The 26214-nt window shown below is 43.1% G+C and overlaps 1 protein-coding gene across 1 annotated transcript in view; it reads left to right on the top strand.

Moving 5' to 3' along the window:
- Positions 1–1957: 1957 nt before the first annotated feature.
- Positions 1958–26214, top strand: part of sgsm1a (small G protein signaling modulator 1a) — a 97563-nt gene continuing 73306 nt past the window's right edge. Inside the window, exons 1-3 of the mRNA XM_063195051.1 lie at positions 1958–2041; positions 2138–2181; positions 25503–25578. Of these exons, the coding sequence (XP_063051121.1) occupies positions 2023–2041; positions 2138–2181; positions 25503–25578 (139 nt within the window). The 5' untranslated portion in view covers positions 1958–2022. The remainder of the gene's footprint in view (positions 2042–2137; positions 2182–25502; positions 25579–26214) is intronic.

Here is a 26214-nt window from a genome sequence, read left to right as displayed (position 1 = left end):
AACCCTTTTTGGGAAAGGGTGTCCTCTGTCTATTAAATCCTAAATATCTCAGCCCCTGAAGCACATACAAACATGAAATGAGTTACATTTAAAAGCTAGGACCCACGTTTTGCCATAGAATGTGTTCATTCAGCTGTAACTTTGCCACATTTTCAGTAAAACAGCTCAAATCTCAAGAACCTGAATGCAGCATATATGTGTCTCCAGGACACAATGGGCTAATACCAGAGCAGACATTCTGCTGTATCTTCTGAAGATTCACAGAGAAAATAATGCTGTCCATGATGACCTCCAAATCCCCCATCACCCTATCACACAGCCTATATGCATAAGGCCTGTGTGATGGAGTGGCCATAAGGGTTGTGGGTGTGCTCTGACTGTCAAGCCAATGAGCCTGGCTCTTTGGTGTGGCAATCAGAACCCAAGTTTGGTACCCCTGAAGATCTGGGTTCGAGTTAGGGCTGCACAATTATGGAAAAAAAAAATCATAATCCCGATTATTTTGGTCAAAATCGTAATCACGATAATTAATCACGATTTTTTGCAGATGTTTTTGAAAATCATAACAAGATGAAAGATAACCAAGAATTAAATATGTATGGGATGAGCGACATAAAATGAATTGTGATAATTATGTAAAGGCAATAGCATGAAACTTAGGTGGACAAATACGCTCTCAAAGGTAGGTCACTATTGCCACGATTAAATCACGATTGAAATCACGACTTCCATTTCATGATTTTATCACGATTTTCGATTATTTTCGATTAATTATGCAGCCCTAGTTCGAGTCCTGGCAGGGTAACTGTACTCCCCTTCGCTACAGCAAATAGACTGTAAGTTTTGTACTACATACATGAGGACACGTCAGTCCTCATGTTTATTTAACATAGGCCTATGTTTGCAGTGCTGAATGGAGTAAGACGAAATCATTTGCTCCATGCATACTAGCACGTAGTGATCTTAAATATGATCAAGAGGAAGTCACATGTTGTCACTTACCTGTAGGGTATTGCCATCCTATACCACTCCATCAAACACACAACATAGCCTATCAAACACACATAGGCATAAGGTATACTACTGTATACAAGGACACACATTAACCCTGTTTGAGGCTACTTTCTCTTGCCTAGTTATTATTTCGGTTGTTGTTTTATTCTTCATGAGCCTATCGGTAATAATTAGTGATGTGATGTGCAAAATAGGTTATATAGCCTACACATAAGTTACATAGTATCATGACACAACATTAGGCCTATATGATATGATATGATATGACATGATAGCCTATGATGTGATCGCCTAGGCCTGCATGATATGATAGGCTATAAAAATAAAGATATAGGCCTATACGCACGTAAAAAAAATGTTGACTAATGGGCCATGCTCTGTGGGCAGATAAGGAAAGGTTATTTAATGTAACCACCGAAGTTACACGTGAAAGTGCGTGGTAAGCTTGTTCTCTAGTCTGTCTGCATAAAAGGAAAAAGTCCTCATGTGACCAGCTGTTTGTTGAAGGTTGTTTTGTTTGTTTTGTTAATATAGGCTAAAGCTAACAGTGCCAGAGAGAAGAGGAGGCCGACTGTGCAGTAGGCTACAGATACACTTCCATCCATATGAAAAAAATAGTTGATGTAAATTTGCCTAATTTAAGTAAACTCATAAGCTGATTTGAATATAAGTGGGCTATATAAATTGGCAACGTGCAGTAACCGAAGTCTGGGCTGTTTTTCAACATGAAACCAACCTTCTGAAGCCTTATGTTCAATCCAGTCAATATCAGTCGTCTGCAGCTGTCTCGGAAATGTATAATGTAAAAGGCGGCAAGCAAACTATCGCGTTTTCTCATTCTCAGCCGTCTCCATCTGAAATTCTGCTGGATCGATGTCGCTTTAAGAGGGCGCGCGTGCTGGTAGGGAGCAGGCGAATCGCTACTTTCGCTCTTCAGTCGTGGAGTGGAGGCGGGTACGGCCACACGCGTTTCATCCACGGAGCTGCTGTGCTTGAGGAACTGAAGCCATGGCAACCGCTTTAGCAGGTGAGGCAAAATGAGTTGTTTATTAGATGTATCAAAGCAAAACATGGCCACTTTTCTGACTATTGTCTGACAAATCTTTTTCTTGTTATGTTGCAGAAGCGGAGACTCGTCAGCGCTTGCTGAGGACCGTCAAGAAAGAGGTGGGTCCTTTTCCGCTTCAATTGAAGTGTAATCAAATCAAAAAAGCGGGTGAACGTAGGCAGAAGCTTTCAGGTAGACTGTCGGTTGGGGGGCTGTTATAACTCGTCACAGAGACCCACACGTGTCAAGGTTTTATCCTAGGCTACCAAAGAGGAACCAAAGTGTGACTCATACTAAAAACTAACATAATTTGGTTTAAGAAGTGCCAAAGGAAACTTTGAATACATCCATGCAGAGTTTAATCCTTTTTTGTTCCCAATGATATTCTCTATTTTGTCCGCTTCATTGTGTGTGTGTGTGTGTGTGTGCGTGCGCGCGCAAGCGCGCGTGTGTTTAGTGTCCTTTCATCACTGGCAAATCTTCCATGCATTCAGCTACTCTGTCGTCGTTGTCCTTATAGTTGGGTGGGCTTGGAAGAGACGCTATGGGAGCATTATTGATTGATGACTGTCAAAGCATGGGTAAAAAAAGCCTAATTGCACACAGTTAACGGTAATTTACCAGGAAGATCAAGGCAATGGGTTGGGGGGATGTTCACAGGATGTTCATGGACCATTGGCATCATGAAATCAGACTTCACCAGATTCTGCCAAATGCTTAGTTATTACCGGTGCTGTTGCTCTGTTTCATGTCGTTGTGTGCGTGTGTGTGTGTGTGTGTGTGTGTGTGTGTGTGTGTGTGTGTGTGTGTGTGTGTGTGTGTGTTTAGTGTTTATTGATGTTCCAAATATTCCACATAGTGATCCTATAACTGTCTTCCGTCCATGGCTTTATACATAGGCTAAATGAAATGCACGCCAATTCTAATTCGGATGTTATCTTGAAGACAAATGGCTGGGGTGAATCAGGGGTTGATAGGCCTGCTCAGTGCAATCCATAAATATAACTTGTTTTGTGTGTGTGTGTGTTTTTTTTGTTTTTTTTTTGCTGTCATGAGTGATGAGTCATCATGGACTCAAGATTGTCATCAAGTTAGGCCCAACTGAACTGAGACAGTTACAGTGCCATGAAAATACTGCATCTCTGATTCATAGTCTCCATTGTGGAGAAAATAATGTTTTTATTATTATTGTTGTTGTTGTGATAACACGATTGGATTTATTTGTGGGTGGTCATATATTACAGATTGTCATTACTCAGAAAATTGAAACAATGAAGCATTAGACATATTCAGCTAAGGTGACATTGATAAGTAATTTGCACAGGAAATGAATACCAAGCTGCACATGAATACACAGAGAAACATTTGTGGTGCTCATCATTTTATGTGAGCCATGTTTTGGTTGTCATTAGAGTAAGAGTATGCACATCCCACCTCTCTGAGGCTAGGTGCAGGACAAAGGTGAATCTGATAGTAGAAGTAGCGCCGCTTTGAAAATGTATTCAGGTCATACTTTTCGACCCAACAGGCATCAGGCATGTTTTAGTTGTGTAATGGATGAAAGCTAGCAGTGTTTGGTGTAGAACATTAAAGAAAGCCCAGTTTTTTCACTGGTCACTCGCTTAGCCAGAAGCCCGGTTCTCTTTCGGTTGACCTGGGCAGCATCTCACTATGGGAACACCTCTTGCACGTTTGTGCCAATCAAGGGCGTCAGCTGTGGGGACCTGCCTATCCAACAAATACGGATGTGCGATCCGTGAAGAGCGTTCCTCTCCTCCTCACCATGGGCTGCTACTTAGCTCGTGTGTCCAGGGATGCCAGATGAGTCTGACAATTTCCAGCCCAAAAATGCTCAAATGCCTGGGAGCACAAAATACTGCCCAATTTGAACTAAATTCTAATGATATCCATGGCCATAAATTTGCAGAAAATCCCGCCCAAATGCCCATTTTTATCCTTTTTACCCACAGACGGTCACCCTAAGCAGCCCAATTGGGCGGGAAACGGCCCAATCTGGCAAGACTGCATGTGTCTCAGAGATTTAACTGTCTACCAAAAGAGCCTACTAACTTAACTTTCCAGACATTGATTGGGAAATTCTTTCACTGCCCAGTTTTTACAGCTCATTTGGTAGCGTACAGTTTGCTGTGAGGTTACTGGTTTGAGATTAGCTCTGGACTACACAGGATTGCTTCAGGTATTTTAGTGCCTTGGTACCGGGATTGGACTGAGATTTAGCGCGTTAAAACACAGCCCCTGTTATAAATTTGCTGTTACCAGAATGCCAATGACCAGGTTTAATGGCCTGTGTAATGCCATAGTAGTGTAGTACAATGGTAGTAAAGCCTTTCCAGTGACTATAGTGTTCCAATGGGTCATTTGATGTTGTCAGCATCTGCTGTAGTTAACCGATTTTAAATTCTGAAAAAGGACACTAATAACTGTTTGATTTTCTTTACGCAAAAGACAAAATGAACATTGAAAGTGCAAGTATAGCATTATGACTGCCCTGTACCCTAACGACCCAAATATAATCCGTGTCCATGTTGGCAAAGATGCATCCTTAACTCCCGTCCTAATTGACTGTTTTGTCGCTCACTTATTCACAGTATTGATCTCTAGCCCTTTTTGTCCGTTTAATGAATATGCATCTCAGAGGAGAAGGGTTGCCAGACACATTTGTCATCTTGTGTTTTTCGTTGTGTGGCTCGGACAGCCTTTTGACTCATAAATTGATCGCCACAGGGCTTGAAACATAGGCTGAAATCAATATATGGATGTGGGTGCTTCTTCTCCGGTTCACTGATGTGTTTTCAGTGATATGCCTTTGGTATGGGATTGAGGTCAGGAACAGCACTGTTCTAGCCATGTGTCTAGCCATAGTCCCCGGTTCCGCCACAGATTTTGCCGGGTCTCAGGACAAAGTCATCAGAAAGGGCCCCCTACATAAAACATATAATGCTCCACAACCCTGTTGGCTTACCTACGCTGTGCAGACACTGTCTCGAACCCGCAACCTCGCAGCAACTCCAGCGTGGGAGCCTCACTCAACCAGAGTTGCATCTTTTGATAAAAATTAATTTACTCAAGTTTTTCACTCAGGCTGGGATACAGGACAGTACTATGGGTGATCAGAGCAGTTGTAATGGACAGTAGACAAGCCACACTGTATCATGAAGGCTACAATCTGGCACCGTGCCATTAGCGAAACCGTAGAAGCAACTGTTGGTTTTAAAGTGTTTGACTGCATGTAACACAATAGCCCAGCACAGCTATCCCCTTACTAAGACCCCACGAGAGGCTCGGTAAACAGATACACACAGATACTGCGTTGTGATTGAAGGATTTTAAAAAAAAAATCCTTTTGGATCATCTCCAGTTGAGCAGAACTGGACCAACTCATCAGGCAAAACTACAGTATGTTCTGCCGCTAGCTAAATGGGTTCATCTTCTAGGCCAGTGGTTCTTAACCCCTTAAGACACGGCTTTATAAATTTGTTGTTACCAGTATGGTAATGACCAAGTTGTGGTGCCTGTGCCTAAAGGGCCTGTGTTGTGTCATAGTATCGTAGTGCTATGGTAGTTACATTTCAATCTCTATTACAGCGTGCCACTGGAGGTCCGGCGTGCATTAAGGGGCTACGTTGGGGTGCAGGCACCCCCTTTGTCTGTGTTGAGGTTGTGATCAAATTTCTGCTTGGGAACATTATACTTTGGTCAAATCAAAACCAAATTAAATCACTTTTTTTTTAAAAACAAAATGTGTGTGTACATGTTTAGAAATTTGGGTTGGGGGAGCACAGTTTGTCTTGGGCACAAGTAAAGGAGTGCTTTGAGAAAAAAGGTTAAGAACCACTGTTCAGGGCTACACCTGCAGTACCTGTATGCTACAACACCTTAGCAAGTTGACATAGCACCTCACCTCACTTAATACATTCTCTAGCTGGGGGACAAACATATGACCTTCTGATCTCCAACCCATCTGCTCTTTCACCAGCCTGCCTCCTCAGGCTTTTTGGCATGGCAGTCACAGCACACCCAGATGGTAACGCCATCACAACAATGTTGAAAAAAAAATGTTAGTATTGCTTTACTAGGATAGTACAGCGAAGAGTGGGGCAGGGAATGGAGTGGGATATGGGGGAGGATCAGGAAACGACCCTGTGCCGTAATCGAACCTGGGTCCACGGGTCAACAGCACGGCGCCCCAGCCATTTCAGCCATGGCCATGGCCTAGTGTTTTGTTTTGTTTTGTTTTGTTTTGCTTTTTTTGGGGGGGGTCTTTTTTACTTTATTTATGATAGTGACAGGAAGTGAGTGGGGAGAGAGAGATAGGGAAGGGCCGGCAAAGGACCCAGGTGGGAATCGAACCTGGGTCAGCCGCATGGTAGACGAGTACCCTACCGTTTGGCCTGCGGGGCCCAAGGCCTAGTGTTACTTTTTAATTAAAGTTACTTTCCCTCCCCTCCTTCCCTGTATGAGAGAAATGACTCGAGGATGCCCCACTTTTACAGCTCTGTAGTTTGGCAAGGACAAGAGTCAAGCATTATGCAGCGTGTAATGTTCAGAAACCAGTGACTCGGAAGGAATTTGTGGTGGAAAAAAAAATCATCAGCTGATATTGTATTTAATGGAAGGTAATCGCCTGTGTAATTTAGCAATTTCATCTGCCCACACAGAACACCTCTCTCTTGAAGCGAGCTCCTGTCTCAGCTAATTCTTCCCACCACCATCAGACTCGCAGCCAGCGGCTGCATGTACGTAGATACCCAAGTACAGGGCTGTTTCAAGGTACTTGGGTGCAATAGGCAAAGAGGGACTTTTGGCCCTTACCCCAACCCCCCATGCTTGTTCTCTTAAAACAGGGGTCCCCAAACTAAGGCCCGGGGGCCGGATGCGGCCCGCCATGCCCCTTTGACCGGCCCTCCACCTCTCTGCACCTCACCATTTGAACTGCCCCAAAGAAGCAATCCTATCTTGTCTTGATAGTTTCTCATCTCACTGTTGTATAAACAGGCCTAACATTTCTATTGTATAACTCATAAACCATATTTTTCTAACCTTTCCTTGGTATTTTTACATGGTTATTAGAAATTAAAAGCAATACCTGTGGTATTTCAAATTGAAAACATGTGAAGTACTCACTTATTTTGCAAATCACTGGTAATGATGAACTATTTTGTGCTAGAAATTATGGTTATAACAGGCAGTTGCCTAGTATAAAGCCCACATGATTGATTCCGGCCCCTGATCACAGTCAGGAACGATAATGTGGCCCCCAGAGAAGTTTGGGGACTCCTGTCTTAAAACAATTGGGGAGGGCCCCCCTCGAAAAAATGTTATAGCAGTACTGCCCTACAAAGGCAAAGGGCAGTAACCACACCGACGGTGAAGCTGAGAACAATGCCATCAAAGCCTTGGTATATCAGGCTGGATATTGTAGTTACTGCAAATGTGACACATCGATATCTCTAAAACGAGACACATTGTGGACCATAAGGTTTTTTCACAAGATAAAGGAGGTGTTATTAAGCCCATCTTCAGTATAAACTCATTTTTCACAAAAAATGGAGTTACTGCACTTTGCCTTTGTAGGGCAGAGTACAGTATCACTGAACTTTTCAGTCACTGAATTGACGGAATCATTGCTGTCATTTAAATACAAAACCGGACATTATCAGGGGACCCCCATTCATCTAGGGGCCTTAGGCAACTGCCAAGTTTGCTTGCCTGGTTGTGACAAGACTGCCTGCCGTGCCCAAATGATGGTGGAATAATTTCACTCTCAAGCAAGTCAAGCCAATGCGACTTGACAGAATATTAGATGATGTAGTAAACATTGATCCTGAAAGGTTTAGCGGCCATCTCCCTCTCCCTCCTTGCCTTTCGTTTCCCTCTCAGGCGACACTGTCAAATATCTTTTGGGAGGTGACTATTGTGGATGGAATTTATTGGTGTTGACACAACCTTACCTAAGCCTTAAGCACTAAGCGTTGCCCTTTTTTAACTGCATATTGTGGAGGTAAATAAACCCGTAATATCATCCATCCTGTCAGACAGGAGAGCAATGATTAATAGGCTTCAGATACAGTATAAAAAGGCATGGTGGGGCCAGGTCTTTACCATTCAGGGATGGGTGTATAGGCACTTTTCCCCATACAACCTGGCCATTTTGTGCTGTGTCATGTCAAGCTCAGTGATGTCATTCTGTCAGCCTGGTTTTTATTTCCATTTCAAACCGTCTTGCCCGGAGTATGGTTGAAGTTATGTTATTGACATTGTCACGTAGAACTTTGCGGAGGCTAGTTGACTAAGGTAAGGTAAGGCCGACAGATATCCAAGTCTTGAAGTAGGCTATCAATAGTATGAGCGACATCATATTTGGATACTACAATGTTGATTTTTTTGTTTCGATTTTAATATCAAAGTAATTAAGTGTCAAACTAAAGACAATTCTAAGGTAGTTGATCGGGTGGCTGCCATGTTTTTTTTATTCACCGTTTTGAGGAAGCTGGCACACAGCATTCTGGGTAGTAGACAGCGACAATACCCACTCAGCTTGATACAGCCAGACGAAAGAAAAAAAACAGAGGACTGATTTCCGAACTGTGTCGTGCTGTACTTAGCGAAAAGCTGTAAACGCAGGAGTTGTGCCGTGTGAATCTGTGCTGGGTAGAAAACGGGCAGTGGAAAAGCGTGATGTAGCCTGGCAAGCCAGACTACAACATGAAAGCTGTAGTCTGACACAAGACAATTCAGACAGCTGAAGGCTGTGGGTGGGACCAAACTACTGTTGTTACGGTTCAAAAATTGCCTCTGCTCTGAATTGTCCAACACTATGACCAATCAAACCACCTGTTCATTAGCTGTGGGCCTTTCCGTCTCCACCATACGCATGAACGGCGTGACGTGTGACGTGTGCCATGTGCGTTACGCCCTTTTTTGGTGGAAAGCCAATGCAAGTCAATTGGTGGTGTTGGAAAAGAATAAACAAGACAAGAACCTGGAGACAAGCGTTGATAATCCTGCTAAGCCTACCCCAAAGATTCAAACAGGGAAAACATTTTCAGTCCACATTACTATACATGTGTATCTCAATCCAAGAAAGTTTATGCAATGATTTATAATGTCAGTGTTTTCAACCTTCATCAGCATAACTTCAAACACTTTTTTGGATTGAAAGTAGGCCTTTGGACCACTGTGAACAACAACAAAAAAATCCACATTATTGTATGATCGTTCTGATGTTGTGATTTCAACCTCTGACCAAAAACTGACAGTCAGACAGAATAATCCACTGTTGACTTGGCAATGGCAACCTTATCTTTATTTCTGTAGTATGACAGGCAAACACAACGAGCCCGATTTAGCACCCATAGTTTATTCAGGCCCTCAGTCAGTGACTTGTGAGTCAACGCATGAGCTATGTGATTTGAGCATTTGTGAGATGTGGAATGATTTAGCCTTATTGTATTTTCTGTCATCTATCTTGGTTAATGGCCTACATGAATCATATCAAAAGGTGTGCAGACACATACGTAGGTGCACACACAGAAAACCGTTAGTACCAATTATATCCTATGGAGGCAGCATGTTTCTCTCCGCTTTGTGACAAAAAAAAACAAATTTCCTGGTTAGAATTGCCAATCAGAAGCGCTTGATAATCATATCCCACCCTGATATGTTTTTCGGTTGCAAAATGAACAGTTTAAACCTGTTCGACTGAATAGAATAGAACCTTGTTGTCCATTTATATATAGTATATATACAGTGACTGGTTAGGACCAGGTACTCCCTCTTGTTGCATTGTTGGAGGGGTCAACATCCTAGTCCTGCAGAAGAAGTGGCTCTGGATCAGTATGGAAATTTGTTCACGAGTCCACAATGAGTGAACACTTCGGATTGAGCCATTCACCAAGCACGCTCACGTGATGGGCACACCTGTGTTTGCTGAAGGACGGAGGCAGCCTGCCAAGCAAGGGCTTGAGCACACACACGCACACACACACACACACACACACACACACACACACACACACACACACACACACACACACACACACACACATACACATACACACACACACTCCGGTGACGGCAATGGCACAGTCTGTTTACTTTTCCCTATCTACCTCTTGCCTCCCCTCCTCTCCTCTGTGCCTAGCCACCAGTGCCGCTGACAGCTTTTGCTGTGCCCAGGACAAAGTCATCTGAAAGGGCCCCCTACCCAATACATATAATGTAATTGGGACCCAATTCTGGAGCCCATATCTCCCTGGGCCCGGGACAACATACCCGTTTGACACCCCCGCCAGCGGGCCTGCCAGCCACACACGACAGCAGGGATAAAGGATAAGGTTTCCGTCTGTGTGTCTGTCTGTCTGTGTGTGTTTGAGACTACAGACTACAGACTACAGTAAACCACGGTTGACCTGAGGGGACCCGTGTGTTGTTTTTTTGCCTTGGGCAAGTGAAGCCTCTGTTCCCTGTGTCACAACCACTGAAGATCATGTAGCAGCCTTGGGGCAGCCATGGTCTAATGGTTAGGGGCAGTTGGTCTTTGAAAGAGGTGGAAAATCTCAAAGCGTTCACATTTTCGCCCTGCGACATTTTTTTTTCTCATGGCAACATATTAGACAATAAAGCTTTTGAATCTTGAATCTGAATCTTGAATCTAATGCATTGGTGATTACATGTTACTGTCTTTTCAAAGTAATCCCTTACACTAGCATATTACTATTTAAAGCATTACTATTTAAGGCATGTAAGGCATTACACCACTTTTGCATTACTTTATTTACTCTTGCCAAAATAACTAAATATGGATCTGGCAGTTAACAGTGTCAATCAAACTCATGAGGTCATGACTCTTTCACCTCCCCCATCCAGGGGTTGTTTTGGTAGCATGCAGACAAAAAGTAGCAGGTTCAGAAATAGCTTCTTTCTGACCCTCCACATTAAAATCTGTGTTGCAGTAAAACATATTGTAACTTAAGTTAGCAATGTAACTAGTATATATCTAGCATACTAGAGAGACAGAGAGAGAGAGAGAGAGAGAGAGAGAGAGAGAGAGAGAGAGAGAGAGAGAGAGAGAGAGAGAGAGAGAGAGAGAAGCAGACAGTAAAACTGCAGATTGCTTGATTCGGTCTTTTCACAATAACATCATCCACGTTCTGTCTACTGTGCCAGCCTGATAATTGGAGGCAAATACAAAAGGTCAGAAAGAGCTAGATAATCTCCCCCTTTTGAAACGAATCTGTGTCAGTCCTTGGAGCTTGGTTGTTTTGACACAATATTCATATTCACACTGAAACCCATTAATCCATGATAAAGCCTTGGTATTCCCTACATCTGTATCAGCCCAGGTCTGTCTGTCTGTCGGTCTGTCTGTCGGCCTGTCTGTCTCTCTCTCTGTCTGTCTGTCTGTCTTTCTGTCTGTCTGTCTCTCTCTCTGTGTTTCTGCCCAATAGATACAATGTAATGACTGAGGGAACCCAATTCTGAGCCCCCTCTCTCCCTGGGCCCGGGACAACCTTCCCCTTTGTCCCTCCCTGTCGGCACCCCTGCATGCATCATTTACACAACATGCATCATTTACAAAACAAGACGCTATGAGTATCGTCACAGAAAAAAGCCACATGAAAAACAACAGTTAGACGGCAAGTGCATAGACTACTTCTTTAAATGCCAAGGTGTTCCGGTGCGGTGTGATTAAGTAGATACGGTCTTGGAGAGATATGGATCAGAGGAATGACATTTAACTCTGGTTATTAAAGCGACTTAATAATCTTCCGTGCATAAAAATGGCAAGTCACCACATGCATGACCTTTGAAGCACCTACAAATTAATGTGACGGTAAAAATGTCAGTTGTGCAAAAATACAGTTGTTAGTTGTTTATGATGATATTTAGGGTAAGGAATATTCCAGAGATAGATTTACAGAGGATAAGACACTCAAACATTGTATTACATTTTTTTAGAAAGACTGCATTTTGTATTCCCAATTTCATTTTTGTATTGCCCATTCAATACAGTTTTGTTCACATTTTTTTAAATAAGTTACATTACATTACATTACATTAGTTCCTCCTAATTTAGTTTAGATGGAACATGGCAAAACTGACAGTGTGTGGAAGAATACATGGTAGCCAACATGAATTTATTCATTCTTCCATCCTCCATCTATTTGGTCATCCATCCATCCATCCATCCATCCATCTATCTATCTATCTATCTATCTATCTATCTATCTATCTATCTATCTATCTATCTATCTATCTATCTATCTATCTATCTATCTATCTATCTATCTATCTATCTATCTATCTATCTATCTATCCATCTATCCATCTATTTGGCCATCCATTTTCCATCCTCCAATCATTCCATCCCATTAGTCATCCATTTCTCCCCATTCATGTATCTGTTTTTTGAATTTGCTGATAATTCACTCCATCAAATTATCACAGGCTCAGAGCTGATTAAACATCATCAGCACCAGGGTCTCTCTCCCCCCTCCCTCTCTCTCTCTCTCTCTCTCTCTCTCTCTCTCTCTCTCTCTCTCTCTCTCTCCCCCCTCCCTCTCTCTCTGTAGACTGAACATGAGGTGTTCCCCATAACCGCTTGACATCATGTGTTTGTGTGTGGGGGTGACTGATTGAATAGATTGAATTGATCCCTCTCCACTCCATTGATCCAATCAATTGCCACTTGTGGATGTGTGAGAGTGGAACAATAGGTTTCTGAATATATCCAGCGGTGTGCTTTTTTGGATAAAAGCATCTGTTAATAACCCCTTAATTCAGAATCTCTATGAGCTTGTTACCAAAATGGTATTGACCGTGTCTTTTTAATGTCATAGCAATGTTGTGTGTTGTTGTATACATTGTAGATTAATGTTGTGCAATGTGCTGGGATTATTGACGTTTAAGCTGTTTTACTTTTCAGTTATGAATGCACTGTCTGTGTTTCTTACATGCATCCATCAGTATGCTTTTTTGCATAAAGCCTTTTTAACGTAATGAAAGCAGATGAGCTTATTTGTTGGTAAGCAGCTGTTTTGCTGTTGGTTGTTATTTTTATATCAGCCTTGAGTGAAATTCTGTGATGCAGTGACTGACTGTGGATGCCTAAACGAAATTATTTCTCCTTGGTGACAGCAAGATAGACTTTACTTACGTTAGTGATGAATGCTGCGTCACTAGCTCTCTTGTCACATATTCGGATTCACTTTCTGAGGGTGACGACATCCATTCACATGTGCGCACACAGACTCACGCATGCACGCACGCACGCATGCACGCACGCACGCACACATGCACACATGCACACACACCACATAGGGTGACTCACACCTCAGGAGACTGGTGAAGGGGTACCCCTCCCCGCTCATCTTCTTAACCCTTTCATTCCCACTTCCCACTCTGTAGTCTACCCTTCCTCAGTCTCCCACTCCTCCTCTGTCATTCCCTCACTCCTTCACATCCTCCCTTCTTCCCTCCCTCCCAACAGAGGATTTTATTCATACATTAGTGTTTTTCACAAGAGAACCTAGAAGTCAAAACAATTGCCGAGCTGAAACAATAACAAAATGCGACAACGACAGTCCAAAAAATGGATACTGCTGGAACAACGGATTTCTGCCCTGGAATCCTTACTGGGTGATCGCCTATCAAAGACTGAAGGAAGTCCTGAAACAGGTGCCGCAAATGCAAAAGCAGACCAACGACCGGCTGATGTGACATTTGTGACGCTGGACGAAACACCTGGCAAAAGCTTCGCAAAGCAAAATGTGAGTAGGCCTACTCACTATTGGGAAAGCAAAGGGGCTCGACCCAAAAACAGAGATAAAATACTAACTTCAACACCAGTGCGGTCTGCTGCTGCCAGACCAACTTTTTCAGGGCAGCCCATAAAACTTCAAAATCGATTTGAGTGCCTTGAACAAGTGGAACCAGTTGCTCCCAGAATAAAAACTGAACGTACACCGCATTGGAATAACAAGAACAAAGTTAGACGGCAGCTGCCTGCCTCTCCTACAACACTTGTTGTTGGTGATCTGAGTGTGAAAAATATCGGAAATGGAACTTTTAAAGTGTCCTGTCTGCCCCATGCATCCGTACGTGAGACCAAGGACAGTATCCCACAATTGGTGTCTGACCACAGATCTATTGATCGCCTTGTTGTTCACTGTGGGGCAGCGGATCTGTTCAAAGAGCAAATAACTGTCAAAAAGGATTTTAATGACTTATTTTCAACTCTAAAAGATCTGAAAATTCCATTCTTCATCAGCGGGCCAATACCAGCACCATGCTATCGCGACTTTGCGTTTTCGAGATTAAATTGCTTAAACACATGGCTGTCAAGGACATGCAGATCCAACGGTATCAGCTTTGTTGACAATTTCGACCGTTTCTGGAGACGCACTGTACTTTTAAAAAAAAACAGTGCAGAACTGAGTTGGACCGGCGCCAAAGTGCTGACAGACCAGTTGGTTTACAGCATTGAGACCTTGGGCGCTGATAAGCGGCCTGTATCTGTATCCACTCAGACACAGGGGCATTTCAACAAGCCCTCTGTGCCTGTAAGTGTGCAAACTGAGCCACAGACTGGCGAAAGCACACACACAGATGACGTAGCCAAGTCCCTCTCTGCTCAAGTGGAAAACAACGGAACACACAGAACTCGCCACAAACTGAACCAGCTTTCGGAACAGCTGGAAGATCTGTCACAGAAACTGGCAGCAAGCCGCTCGCCGGAGATCAAGTGTTCACCTCCTTGTCGGACTGGCAAAATGCCATTGGCATCACCAATTCCACCTCCCAGGTCTGCCAAAAAGCGACTGTCCACACAGGAAATAGGAAATGTGGTTTCCTCAAAACCAAACTCACCCCCCAGATGTGGCGAAACGCAGCCACCAGCAAGCCCTGGCAACGGCGACAAAATGCAATCACCAATGGAATCACAACCTTCCCGGAACGACGAAACACCATCTTCATCTCCCAGACTGAGATTTCCAGAAACTATGGCGAGACTACTCCCCTATGCCAGATCTACCTTTTCTACCCCCAGACATTCCTACCAAGCCTCCTATGCGGATATTTCTCAAGGTCAACCTCATTCTACCCCAAAATCTAAAAGGATACTTCCATCCATGACTGCACCCAAAAAAGGCAAGGCCCCACAACCACCTGTCTGTGCTCTGGAGTACAGTAGTATCAGTGAGGATGACATGGTTGAAAGCACAGTCTGATATCAACTGGGTCCCTACCCACATAGTAACAGTTGTTTTGAAAATAAGCAGATAAGGGGACCCGTGGACAATCTTATTCCAGTTCTAACAACAAAACGAGGTCTCTTGAGGACACGCATACATTCCCCCAAGACGGCAAGCATGGGAAATCTCAGACTTGTCCCAAAAAAACTCACTACCACAGTGGAAATGCCTCCAATGCTCAATGCTAAATTAGCTTTACAGAATAGTAGATCTCTAAGGAACAAGCCTTTTGTTGTCAATGAGTTTATCTGTACCCACAACCTTGATTTTTTATTTTTAACTGAAACATGGCTGGAAAAATCCACTAGCTCTATCACACTTATAGAAGCAACTCCGTCACACTTTAATTTCATTAGTACAGAAAGGCAGAATAAACAGGGAGGGGGGGTAGCAATTATTTTCAAGGCACTGTTTCAATGTCAAAAGACATCACTAGGTGAATTTTCATCTTTTGAATACTTAGCTGCAGTTCTAAAATGTTCTTCTGACATACTGTTATTGACTATTTACAGACCTCCAAGACTTTCTGCACCACTCTTCTTAGAGGAATTTGGTGAGCTGTTGTCGAATGTTTGTGTGAACTATGATAGCTTGTTTATAGCAGGCGATTTTAATTTTTACGTGGACGACTTAGAGAATGTCTATGCTAAGGAATTTTTAAGTCTTATTGACATTTTTAGCCTCACACAGCATGTAACAGGACCAACACACAACCAAGGTCACACTTTAGACCTAATAATAACAAAAGGCCTTAATGCTTGTGCTAGTGTCAAAGACTATGGCTTTTCTGACCATTACTGCATTTTTTCTGATGTTTCTATGTACCCTCATGTTCAAAGGGAATCTGTTACAGTCAAAAAACGTATAATCAACTGTGAGACAGCCTCACTCTTTCAGCAAGCACTTTCAGAGATCCAAAGTCAAACCTCAGAGAGTGCAGATGATCTCATGGTTAATTTTAATTCAAGGATGACCCGTATTATGGATGTTATTGCCCCCGAAAAAATCAAAACAGTGGGACGTGAAAAAGCACCTTGGAGAAAGAATCCCACAGTTATATTGCTAAAGCAAGAATGCAGGAGGGCTGAAAGACAGTGGCGTAAATCCAAACTTGAAGTCCACTACCAAATCTATAAACACACACTCTCGAAATACAACCAAGAAATTTCTAAAGCTAGACAATCTTTTTTCTCTGACATAATTAACAGAAATATTAATAATGCACGTGTCCTGTTTGGCACTGTGGAAAAGCTAGCAAGGCCCCAAATCTAATGCCCTCTGAGTTCCTCTCAGTCAGCAAATGCAATGAGTTCGCATCCTTTTTCAAAGGAAAGATTGAAAAAAATACGTGCAAACATACTCACACATGTGCAACCGACCCAAGATTCAGACCAGCTTGCTATGGTGAAGTTAAATCCTAACCTCATGAGAAATTTTCATTTAGTTGATGTGGACATTCTTAATAGAACGGTACAAAGTCTTAGCTCCTCTACATCTGACTTAGATATTTTACCAACAGCCTTCTTCAAATCCATCTTAAATCTAATATCATCAGATGTACTTCAGATCATCAACACCTCACTACAAACAGGCATATTCCCAGGCTGTCTGAAAGAAGCAGTTGTGAAACCCTTACTGAAAAAGAACAACCTGGATGCACTGGTACTAAACAACTATAGGCCCATATCCAATCTACCATTCATGGGTAAAATAATAGAGAAAATTGTTTTTAACCAATTAACTGCTTTTCTAATCTCTAATAGCTATTTTGATAAGTTTCAATCAGGTTTCCGTGCCTACCACAGCACTGAAACAGCTCTTATTAAAGTTATGAATGACATAAGATTGAATTCTGATGCTGGCAAATCATCCGTCTTGGTACTTCTTGATTTGAGTGCTGCTTTCGATACAGTTAATCATTCTATACTACTACATAGACTGGAACACTGGGTTGGCTTTACGGGCATAGTGATCGACTGGTTAAAATCGTACTTACAACAAAGAAGTTTTTTTGTCGCCATTGGAAGACATACTTCATCACCAATGTCTCTGGATTGTGGGGTCCCCCAGGGCTCCATTCTGGGACCACTACTGTTCAATCTGTATATGTTGCCACTGGGACACATTATCGAGAATAACTCCATAAATTACCATAGCTATGCGGATGATACCCAGCTCTACTTATCTATGTCCCCAAATGACTATACCCCCCTTGAATCACTCTATCATTGCATGGACCAAATTAACAAATGGATGTCTCACAATTTCCTCCAGCTGAACACAGATAAAACTGAAGTAATTATATTTGGGAAAAGAGAGGAGAGACAAAAGATTGCTACTATCCTTGAAACGAAGGGACTGAAAGCAAGGGAAACAGTTAAAAATCTTGGGGTCCTCATTGACAGTGACCTAAACTTCAACAGTCACATGAAAGCTATTACTAAGTCTGCATTTTATCACATAAAAAACGTCTCTAAATTTAGGGGCCTGATGTCTAAACATGATCTGGAGAAGCTAATACATGCCTTTATTTCTAGTAAAGTTGATTACTGTAACAGTCTTTTTACTGGCCTCCCCAATAAAACCATTAAACAGCTTCAACTTGTACAAAACGCAGCTGCAAGGGTTCTTACAAAGACAAGGAAGTTCGACCACATTACTCCAATTTTAAGATCGCTGCATTGGCTCCCAGTAAGCTACAGAATTGATTTTAAGGCTATGCTACTTGTGTTTAAATCACTAAATGGAATGGGACCCACATATCTACTGGATATGTTTCAGCTGTATGCACCAACTAGGTCACTAAGGTCAACGGAGAAGAATTTGCTGGTGATTCCAAAAGTCAAAACAAAGTGTGGAGAGGCAGCCTTTAGCTTCTATGCTTCAAAGCTTTGGAACCAGCTTCCAGATGACATAAAAAATGCACCCACTATTGATAGCTTTAAATCTAGACTCAAGACAAAGCTGTTCTCAGATGCTTTCCCCTAGCTTAAATTACTTATTCTTATTATTTTTATTTTTTATTTAATTTGTTTCATTTTATTTTATTTTATTATTATTTTTACCTTATGTTTTATCTTAATGTTTTTAAATGCTTTTTGACTCTAATTAATTTCCTTCTTTCTTCCCTGTTTCCTTTCATTTACATTTGTTAACTTTGTGAAGCACATTGAGTTGCACCTGTGTATGAAATGCGCTATATAAATAAACTTGCCTTGCCTTGCCTTTCTCACTCTACCTCCCTCAATTTCTTTTTTCTTTTTCTACCTCTCTACCTCTCTCTCTCTCTCTCTCTCTCTCCCTGCTTACTTTGTTTCACTCCTTCCCTCTCTCTGCCTGCCTCTGTCGCCCACCCTCCTTTTCTCACCCTCCTCCTCCCTCCTTCTCTGCCTCTATTTCTCACAAACTACCCCTCCCCTTCTTTTCTTTCTCATGCTGTACCTCCCTTTATCTTGTACTCCCTACCTCACTCACTCACTCCCTACCTCACTCACTCACTCACTCCTCACTCACTCACTCACTCTCTCACTCACTCACTCCTCCCCTCCATTTCTCATCTTCTATATCTCACGTTCTGCATACCTCTGCCCACCCTCCTTTTCTCACCCTCCTCCTCCCTCCTTCTCTGCCTCTATTTCTCACAAACTACCCCTCCCCTTCTTTTCTTTCTCATGCTGTACCTCCCTTTATCTTGTACTCCCTACCTCACTCACTCACTCCCTACCTCACTCACTCACTCACTCCTCCCCTCCATTTCTCATCTTCTATATCTCACGTTCTGCATACCTCTCCCCCTCTATAACTCCCTACATCCTTACCTCGCTAACACACTGTTTACACATAGCCAGTTATTTGTATCGTTTTAACTTTTCCTCCCGACAAACAGTGGTGGACGAAGTAAAAGTAAAAGTAAAAGTACTTTTGTGGTGTAATTACAACAGTAGCACATGATATTACATAGCTGTTACACTGTTTACTCCATTGAGATAGACTTTGTTATTACTGAAAATCAATAAAATCCTCACAAGGACCCACCACAAACTCAACCCAACCTGTGCAGAATCAGCGTATCGTAAGTACATTGGTCTACTTTTAACTCAGATATGTTACCTGTGTTGGAAAGAAACTGTGTTTCTTTTTTTTACTTTTACTTTTACTTTGTCCACCACTGCCGACAAAATATCTTCGTTCACACCATCAGCCCATCAATATGCTGCAAGGAGAAAGCCATTCATGTCTTTAGAAAGATTTGTTTCCAGAGGAAACCTCTCCATTTGGGTGTAAACGAAAGGCAAAAATAGATAAAGGTCATCGTTGTTGGAGAATACCTGGGTACGTGTCAAAAGTGTGTACTTCTCTCGTTCCTCCTCACTCCTCACTCTCCCTTCTTCCCCCTTTCATCCCTCAACCTCTTTCCCAAGTTCAACTTCACATCCTTCCTCTCTTCATCCCTATTGCTCTCCCCCTTACTCTCTCTCTCTCTCTCTCTCTCTCTCTCTCTCTCTCTCTCTCTCTCTCACATACTCCTTCCCTCCCCGCCTCAATCCCCTCTCTACTCGACTCCTAACCCTCTAGTCTGTGACTGTATGGCGTGGCCACTAGGGTTGCCGTCGGTGCTTCTCTGACTGCCATGCCCATGAGCCTGGCGCGTGGGCGCATCGTGGGGCATCTCCCCCTCCCTTTGCCACAATGACGTCCATTATGACGACGGGGAATCTCCCATATCTTATTGGCTCAGTTCATTTCTGCTTTTTAAAATGTTTATATTGTAACGTTGAGGACGGGTGAGTCATGGTTGGTGGTCGTGCTGCCATTTGCGCACTCAGTCACGCACACCTGCAAATTGCACACACAAACCTCACAGACACACAGATGCACACATGCACAGACATGCACACACTCATGCAGGCACACACACACACACACACACACACACACACACACACACACTCAACACACACACACACACACACACACACACACACACACACACACACACACACACATACACACTCACATATACACACACACACACACCACACACACGCATGAAGAGTGCTCTAAGATGGAAAAACAGATAGCTGAGGGTGGTTAATTTCTTTCGAGCTGCTCACTGAGACTGTTTCTCACAAATTAGAACAGGAGATAGCCAGTCAGTCTGTGTGTGCGTGTGCGTGTGCGTGTGCTGTGTGTGTGTGTGTGTGTGTGTGTGTGTGTGTGTGTGTGTGTGTGTGTGTGTGTGTGTGTGTGTGTGTGTGTGTGTGTGTGTGTGTGTGTGCGTTTGTGTGTGAGTGTGCGCGTGTGTGTGTGTGTGTGCATTTGTGTGTGTGTGTGTCTGTCTGTCTGTGTGCATGTACGTGTGCGTGTGTGTTTCTGTTCATGTGCTCGTGCGCCTGCTTGCATGATTCTGTTTGTGTGTGTATGTGTGTGTGCCTGCGCGCATGTGTGTGCATGTGTGTGCATGTGTGTGCCTATTTGTCTGTGTGCGTACACACACGTGTGTGTGTGTGTGTGTGTGTGTGTGTGTGTGTCAGGGCTTAACACTAACACACGCCAGGTAGCCAAATGCGGGTGAAAGTCGGCGTTGGCTAGTAGATACCGAAGGTTCACTAGCCATTCTGGCGGGTCCGTCACTATTCTAAATGATGAGGCACCGCATTTTGTAGTTTTTTCCCTCGGACCGTCTTTGCTACAAACGCAATGCAATGCGTTTTCGCGAGCCTACAATACCCATGAAGCACCTGTGTCACGTGTCACCTGTGTCTCACGCGCGAGAGGAATCTGATAGAGCTAGTCTTGTGCGGCAGCGAGCTACCGGTCCGGCACATCAGCGCGCGTTTTGGAAATGTCACTGAAAACCTTCACGTGAAAATAAAGTAGCGAAGTTCATCTCAACTGACCTGTTTTGGGATCTGTCATTAGTACAATGCATAGTAGTAGTGGACATTAAAATGACCAAGGCGAGAGGAGAACACCTCAGTCTTGTGAAAGTCTTGAGACTAATCAGCGCAGTGATAAGACAAGGACACATGCGGCATTAATAATGTTCGGTTTAAATCATTTTCTGATTTGCCTGTATGTCTTCATACCTTAATATTCCTCCATGTTTCTTGTGCCGTTGTTCCCGACTGTCAAACGGGGCTTAAACAACGCGCAGTAGTAGCCTTCCAGACCGCACAAAATCATGTCCCATGTCCCTTCGCATGTGCCCATCTTGCCTTGCGTCCGTTTATGTTTTAAACAACTCAATATTGAACGGAATGAAAGGAAGTCGTAACTCCTTCTGTAGTTACCGGCCGCATATATGTGTGCCTTCTAGTGGATAGCCTATTTTTATGAGAAAATATTCCAGAAGAGGTGTTATTCCACATCCATGACAGAGGACATGCGAAGCTTTGCAATGACTTTGCACTATCTACTTTGCGCATCGAAAGTGCCCTTCAGATCAAAGACGGAAATATTTTGCTCTCATGTAGCTTACATTTGTGCCCTTCCACAACACTGTGCTTGGTGTTTCTGTACGGCTATGCCATTCCTCAGATAAGTTAATCTGTTCTTATAGCATGCATGCATGCATGGACCAGTTAATAACAATTCTATTTATTAGGCCCTATATTATATTATATTATATTTATTATATTATATTATTTTATATTATGTTATATTATGTTATATTATCCTACATTACATTATTACAGCCTATTATATAATTCATTAAAGCTGCTATGATGGCGAAGGAAATTATGGCTAGTGAAAAGGCCCAATGGCTAGTGAGTCAGGAAAACCACTAGCCAAAATGGCTGGTAAGCGAAAAAGTTAGTGTAAAGCACTGGTGTGTGTGTGTGTGTGTGTGTGTGCGTGTGTGTGTGCCTGCCTTGTTTTGATTGGTTCCCTCGGCTCCCCGTAATCTCTGATCTGGGGAAAGACACACAATGGCAGGAAATTGCTGTTGCCTTGCACAGCTGATTACCATGAGTCCTATTAACGGGTTGCATGGCAGCACTAATTCAATAAAGGAATTTGTGTGTGTGTGTGTGTGTGTGTGTGTGTGTGTGTGTGTGTGTGTGTGTGTGTGTGTGTGTGTGTGTGTGTGTGCGCGCGCGTGTCTGTGCGTCTCTGTGCGTGTGTGTGTGTGTGTGTGTGTGTGTGTGTGTATGTGGGGGTGCGTGTGTGCGTGCGTGTGTGTGTGCGCGCGTGCGTGTGTGTGTGTGTGTGTGTGTGTGTGCATGTGTGTGTGTATGTGTGTGTATGTGTGTGGGTGTGTGTGGGTGTGTGAGTGTCTGTGTCTGTTTCTGGCTGTGCCTATAATCCGTAGTCTCAGTTGACAAGGGAAATCACTACAGAACATCCTTTGCACATGCACGGTCATAATAGATATTGTGTGTGTGTGTGTGTTTGTGTGTGCGCACGCGCGAGCAATGTCGGATGGAGGCCTGATGCAGGCACGCAACAAACATTAACATTCTCACCCGTCGTAACTGCTGACGATAACGTAAAAAAAGCAGTGATAATATGGTATTGAAGGAACATTATGAACAGAAGATTCGGTAGCACTTTATTTTAGGGATACATCTATTAGCACTAATACATACAATGTGCCTGTATAAGTAACTTGTAAGGCATGTACAAAGCAAAATCAAACATTTGTTAGGCATGTATTCGCAAATGTCTTGTACAATATGGGATTTATTACCAATTTAACCTTAGTAAGGACCTAGTAGGCCTTAGCGTTTGCTTAGTACATGCCTTACAAGTTAATTATGCAGGCAAATTAAGGATGAATCACCGCACACTGGTATCTTTGCTGATAGTTTATTTGGTGAACAACCTACCTTAGAGAAAAGGAGTGCCGGCAGGTGAGAAGAATGTTGAAGGTGATGCTACAGTGTACACATAGAGTAAAAAAAACCCATAAGAAAAAAAAAACCCGTAGGCACTTTGACATTCTCTCTTGAAGACGTCTTGACCCTGCTGAAGATGTCTTGACCCTGGGCTGTTACTTGTGAAGCTGTTTTTCCTTTTGAGAATATATTTATTATTTTCTGTTTTTTATTGTTTTATTTTTGAGGCACACATGAGAGAGATTTGACCAACCTCTCCACCCTAGTCACCTCCAAGTCAACCACCCACACACTTGTCTCATGGTGCTTAACCGGTATCTGTGTGTGTGTGTGTGTGTGTGTGTGTGTGTGTGTGTGTGTGTGTGTGTGTGTGTGTGTGTGTGTGTGTGTGTGTGTGTGTGTGTGTGTGTGTGTGTGTGACTTGTGTCTTCTTCAGATACACAAAGGTTTGTTCATAGTCTTCATCTCTTCGCCTTCCTAGCCACCCACTCACCAATCTGATCAAGCAATGGTAGTCACGTACCTGTGTGTGTGGGTGCGTGCGTGCGTGCGTGCGTGCGTGTGTGCGTGCATGCGCGCGCACGTGTGTGCGTGTGTGCGTGCGTGCGTGCATGCGTGTGTGTGTGTGCAGTGCAAGCATATGTGCATTCCCACGTCTGTGTATGCATGCGTACGTGGCGTGTGTGTACTCACCCACCTGATGCCGCCATGGTGTTAAGTGTGTGTGTGTGTGTGTGTGTGTGTGTGTGTGTGTGTGTGTGTGTGTGTGTGTGTGTGTGTGTGTGTGTGTGTGTGTGTGTGTGTGTGTGCGTGCATTTGCGTTTGTGTGCGTGGCTGGCGTGTGTGTGTTCTCACCCACCTGATCATGCCGTGGAGTTCAGTTCACCTCTGTGACTCGAGAGCAGAACCAGCACCAACTGGCAACTGGTGACTCATCCTCTTCACTGTTCAACTCTTTACTTTTCCTCTACTGTTGATCTCTCTCTCTCTCTCTCTCTCTCTCTCTCTCTCTCTCTCTCTCTCTCTCTCTCTCTCTCTCTCACACACACACACACACACACACACACACGCACACAAACACACACTCCAAATCATATTAAAATACAACTCTCTCTTTCTCTCTCTCCCTCCCTCTCTCTTTCTCTCTGTTTCTCTCTGTTTCTCCCCCCCCCTCTCTCTCTCTCTCTCTTTCACTCTTCAGTAGCCTATTAAGGCCTACATTTCCTCTCAATTTCTACCCTGTCTGCTTATGTTCTACTGCCGATACTAAGTTAGTGTCTAAATATACCACATCTTGCTTGCGACTGAATCTCCAACTCCTTCTACTTCTATTTCTCAGTGCTCCCCCTCTCTCTTTCTGACAGCAATAAAAGCATAAATAATTGCTGAAGAGGAAAAAAGAGTTGTGTACTTCGTATCAATATGCATATCCTATAGTAGAGTTGGATATCCTATTGTAGAGTTGTCATTTTTCGTGATTGAACTACTCTGACTCTCACCTCAGAGACTTTATTGGTCCCGACGGACGTTAAGGTATTTAGAGCATATAAACGTTAACTGTCATCACTGTCTTAACAGTCATTTTCGCACAAAGCTATCCATCCATCCAGACATACAGACAGACAGACTGACGGAACAGATAGTTCCAGAACACTTGTTGCCTGGCAGAATATTTCTTGTCACAAGCTACTCCACAGACCATCTGGCACCTCCCATTGGGCTGGAAAGATTAGCACAATACTGGTGTGATACAATTCAGCAGTCTATGCTAAGCTAATTCCTTGCCATAATTGCTTGTGAGTAAAACTGTTCACCTCCAAAAAGCCAATCACACAAAAGAGTGCCTGAATGGGTCTTGAACAGCAGCAAACATGGATATCACTGTTGCCTTTGCTCTGTGTTCTTCTTTTTAGCGGCTGTCATATTTGTACAGTGTTGACAATGTGGTACAGGAGATGGTGCAGTGGTTTTAGTTTCTACTGAGTCACATTGAGTTTGGTTGCAAAATGGCTTATATGCATTTTGGAACATTTTGAGAAATTGACATTGTTATATTGTGCATTGCATTACATTGCATTGCAAAATGCATTTTACATAGATTTAAAAGCATGTTCTCAAAATCTCAAAAAATATTTCAATGGCAATTCACTCTGAGACGAAAAGTATTTTCCAATAACAAAATTCAAAAGTAAAAAAATTACATTGAAGTCATTTTGTAACAAAACTTTTCAATCACTGTTGGCTGAGTTGCATTTATCTCTCCTTTGCTGTCTCTCATCCCTCACTAACAGTTTCATTCTCCCCCTCTCTTCTCGTCTTCAGGTGAAGCAGATCATGGAGGAAGCTGTTACTAGAAAGTTTGTCCATGAAGACAGCAGCCATATTGTCAGCTTCTGTGGTGAGCACTTTCAAATGCCTTCTTACTGTAAGGGCTTCTGCACATTGGCTTCGACAAAGTGCTGAGCACTGCTCCGCAAAAGTTAGATTCCATTGTTTTCAATAGAACCCCGCACACCGGCGCCAATGTCCGCAGACATTCGCCAATGTCGGACAGCAATTAGAGACGATTTCTATTTTGTCTGCGCCGCCCATTGACTATCAATGCTATGTTCGTGTGAAATTGGGTTTGGGGATCCGAATTCTGTTTGAAGCGAAAGTGCTCCGCAGTGCTGTCGGAGCCAATGTGCGGCCGGCCTAAGAAAACAACTGGTGACTGGTGGCTAATGTGCCTTCTCTGTGTGTGTGTGTGTGTGTGTGTGTGTGTGTGTGTGTGTGTGTGTGTGTGTGTGTGTGTGTGTGTGTGTGTGTGTGTGTGTGTGTGTGTGTGTGTGTGTGTGTGTGTGTGTGTGTGTGTGTGTGTGTGCTTATATCAATCACAGCATTTCTACAGCATTTCGGTGTTAGCTTAGATATCATGTTATTGAGATTCTTGAAAAAGCCTCAGGTCAAAATGGGGTTTTAATTAATCACTGGCATCGGACGAAGAGAGACGTCCTGTTGCACATTGTTATTCCCTTCAAGATTGAATCCTTCT

The sequence above is a fragment of the Engraulis encrasicolus genome, chromosome 3, assembly GCF_034702125.1.
Source record: "Engraulis encrasicolus isolate BLACKSEA-1 chromosome 3, IST_EnEncr_1.0, whole genome shotgun sequence".
Classification (NCBI taxonomy): Eukaryota; Metazoa; Chordata; class Actinopteri; order Clupeiformes; family Engraulidae; genus Engraulis; species Engraulis encrasicolus.
The sequence above is the reverse complement of the archived record's forward strand: the minus strand, read 5'-3'. Positions and strand labels throughout refer to the sequence as shown.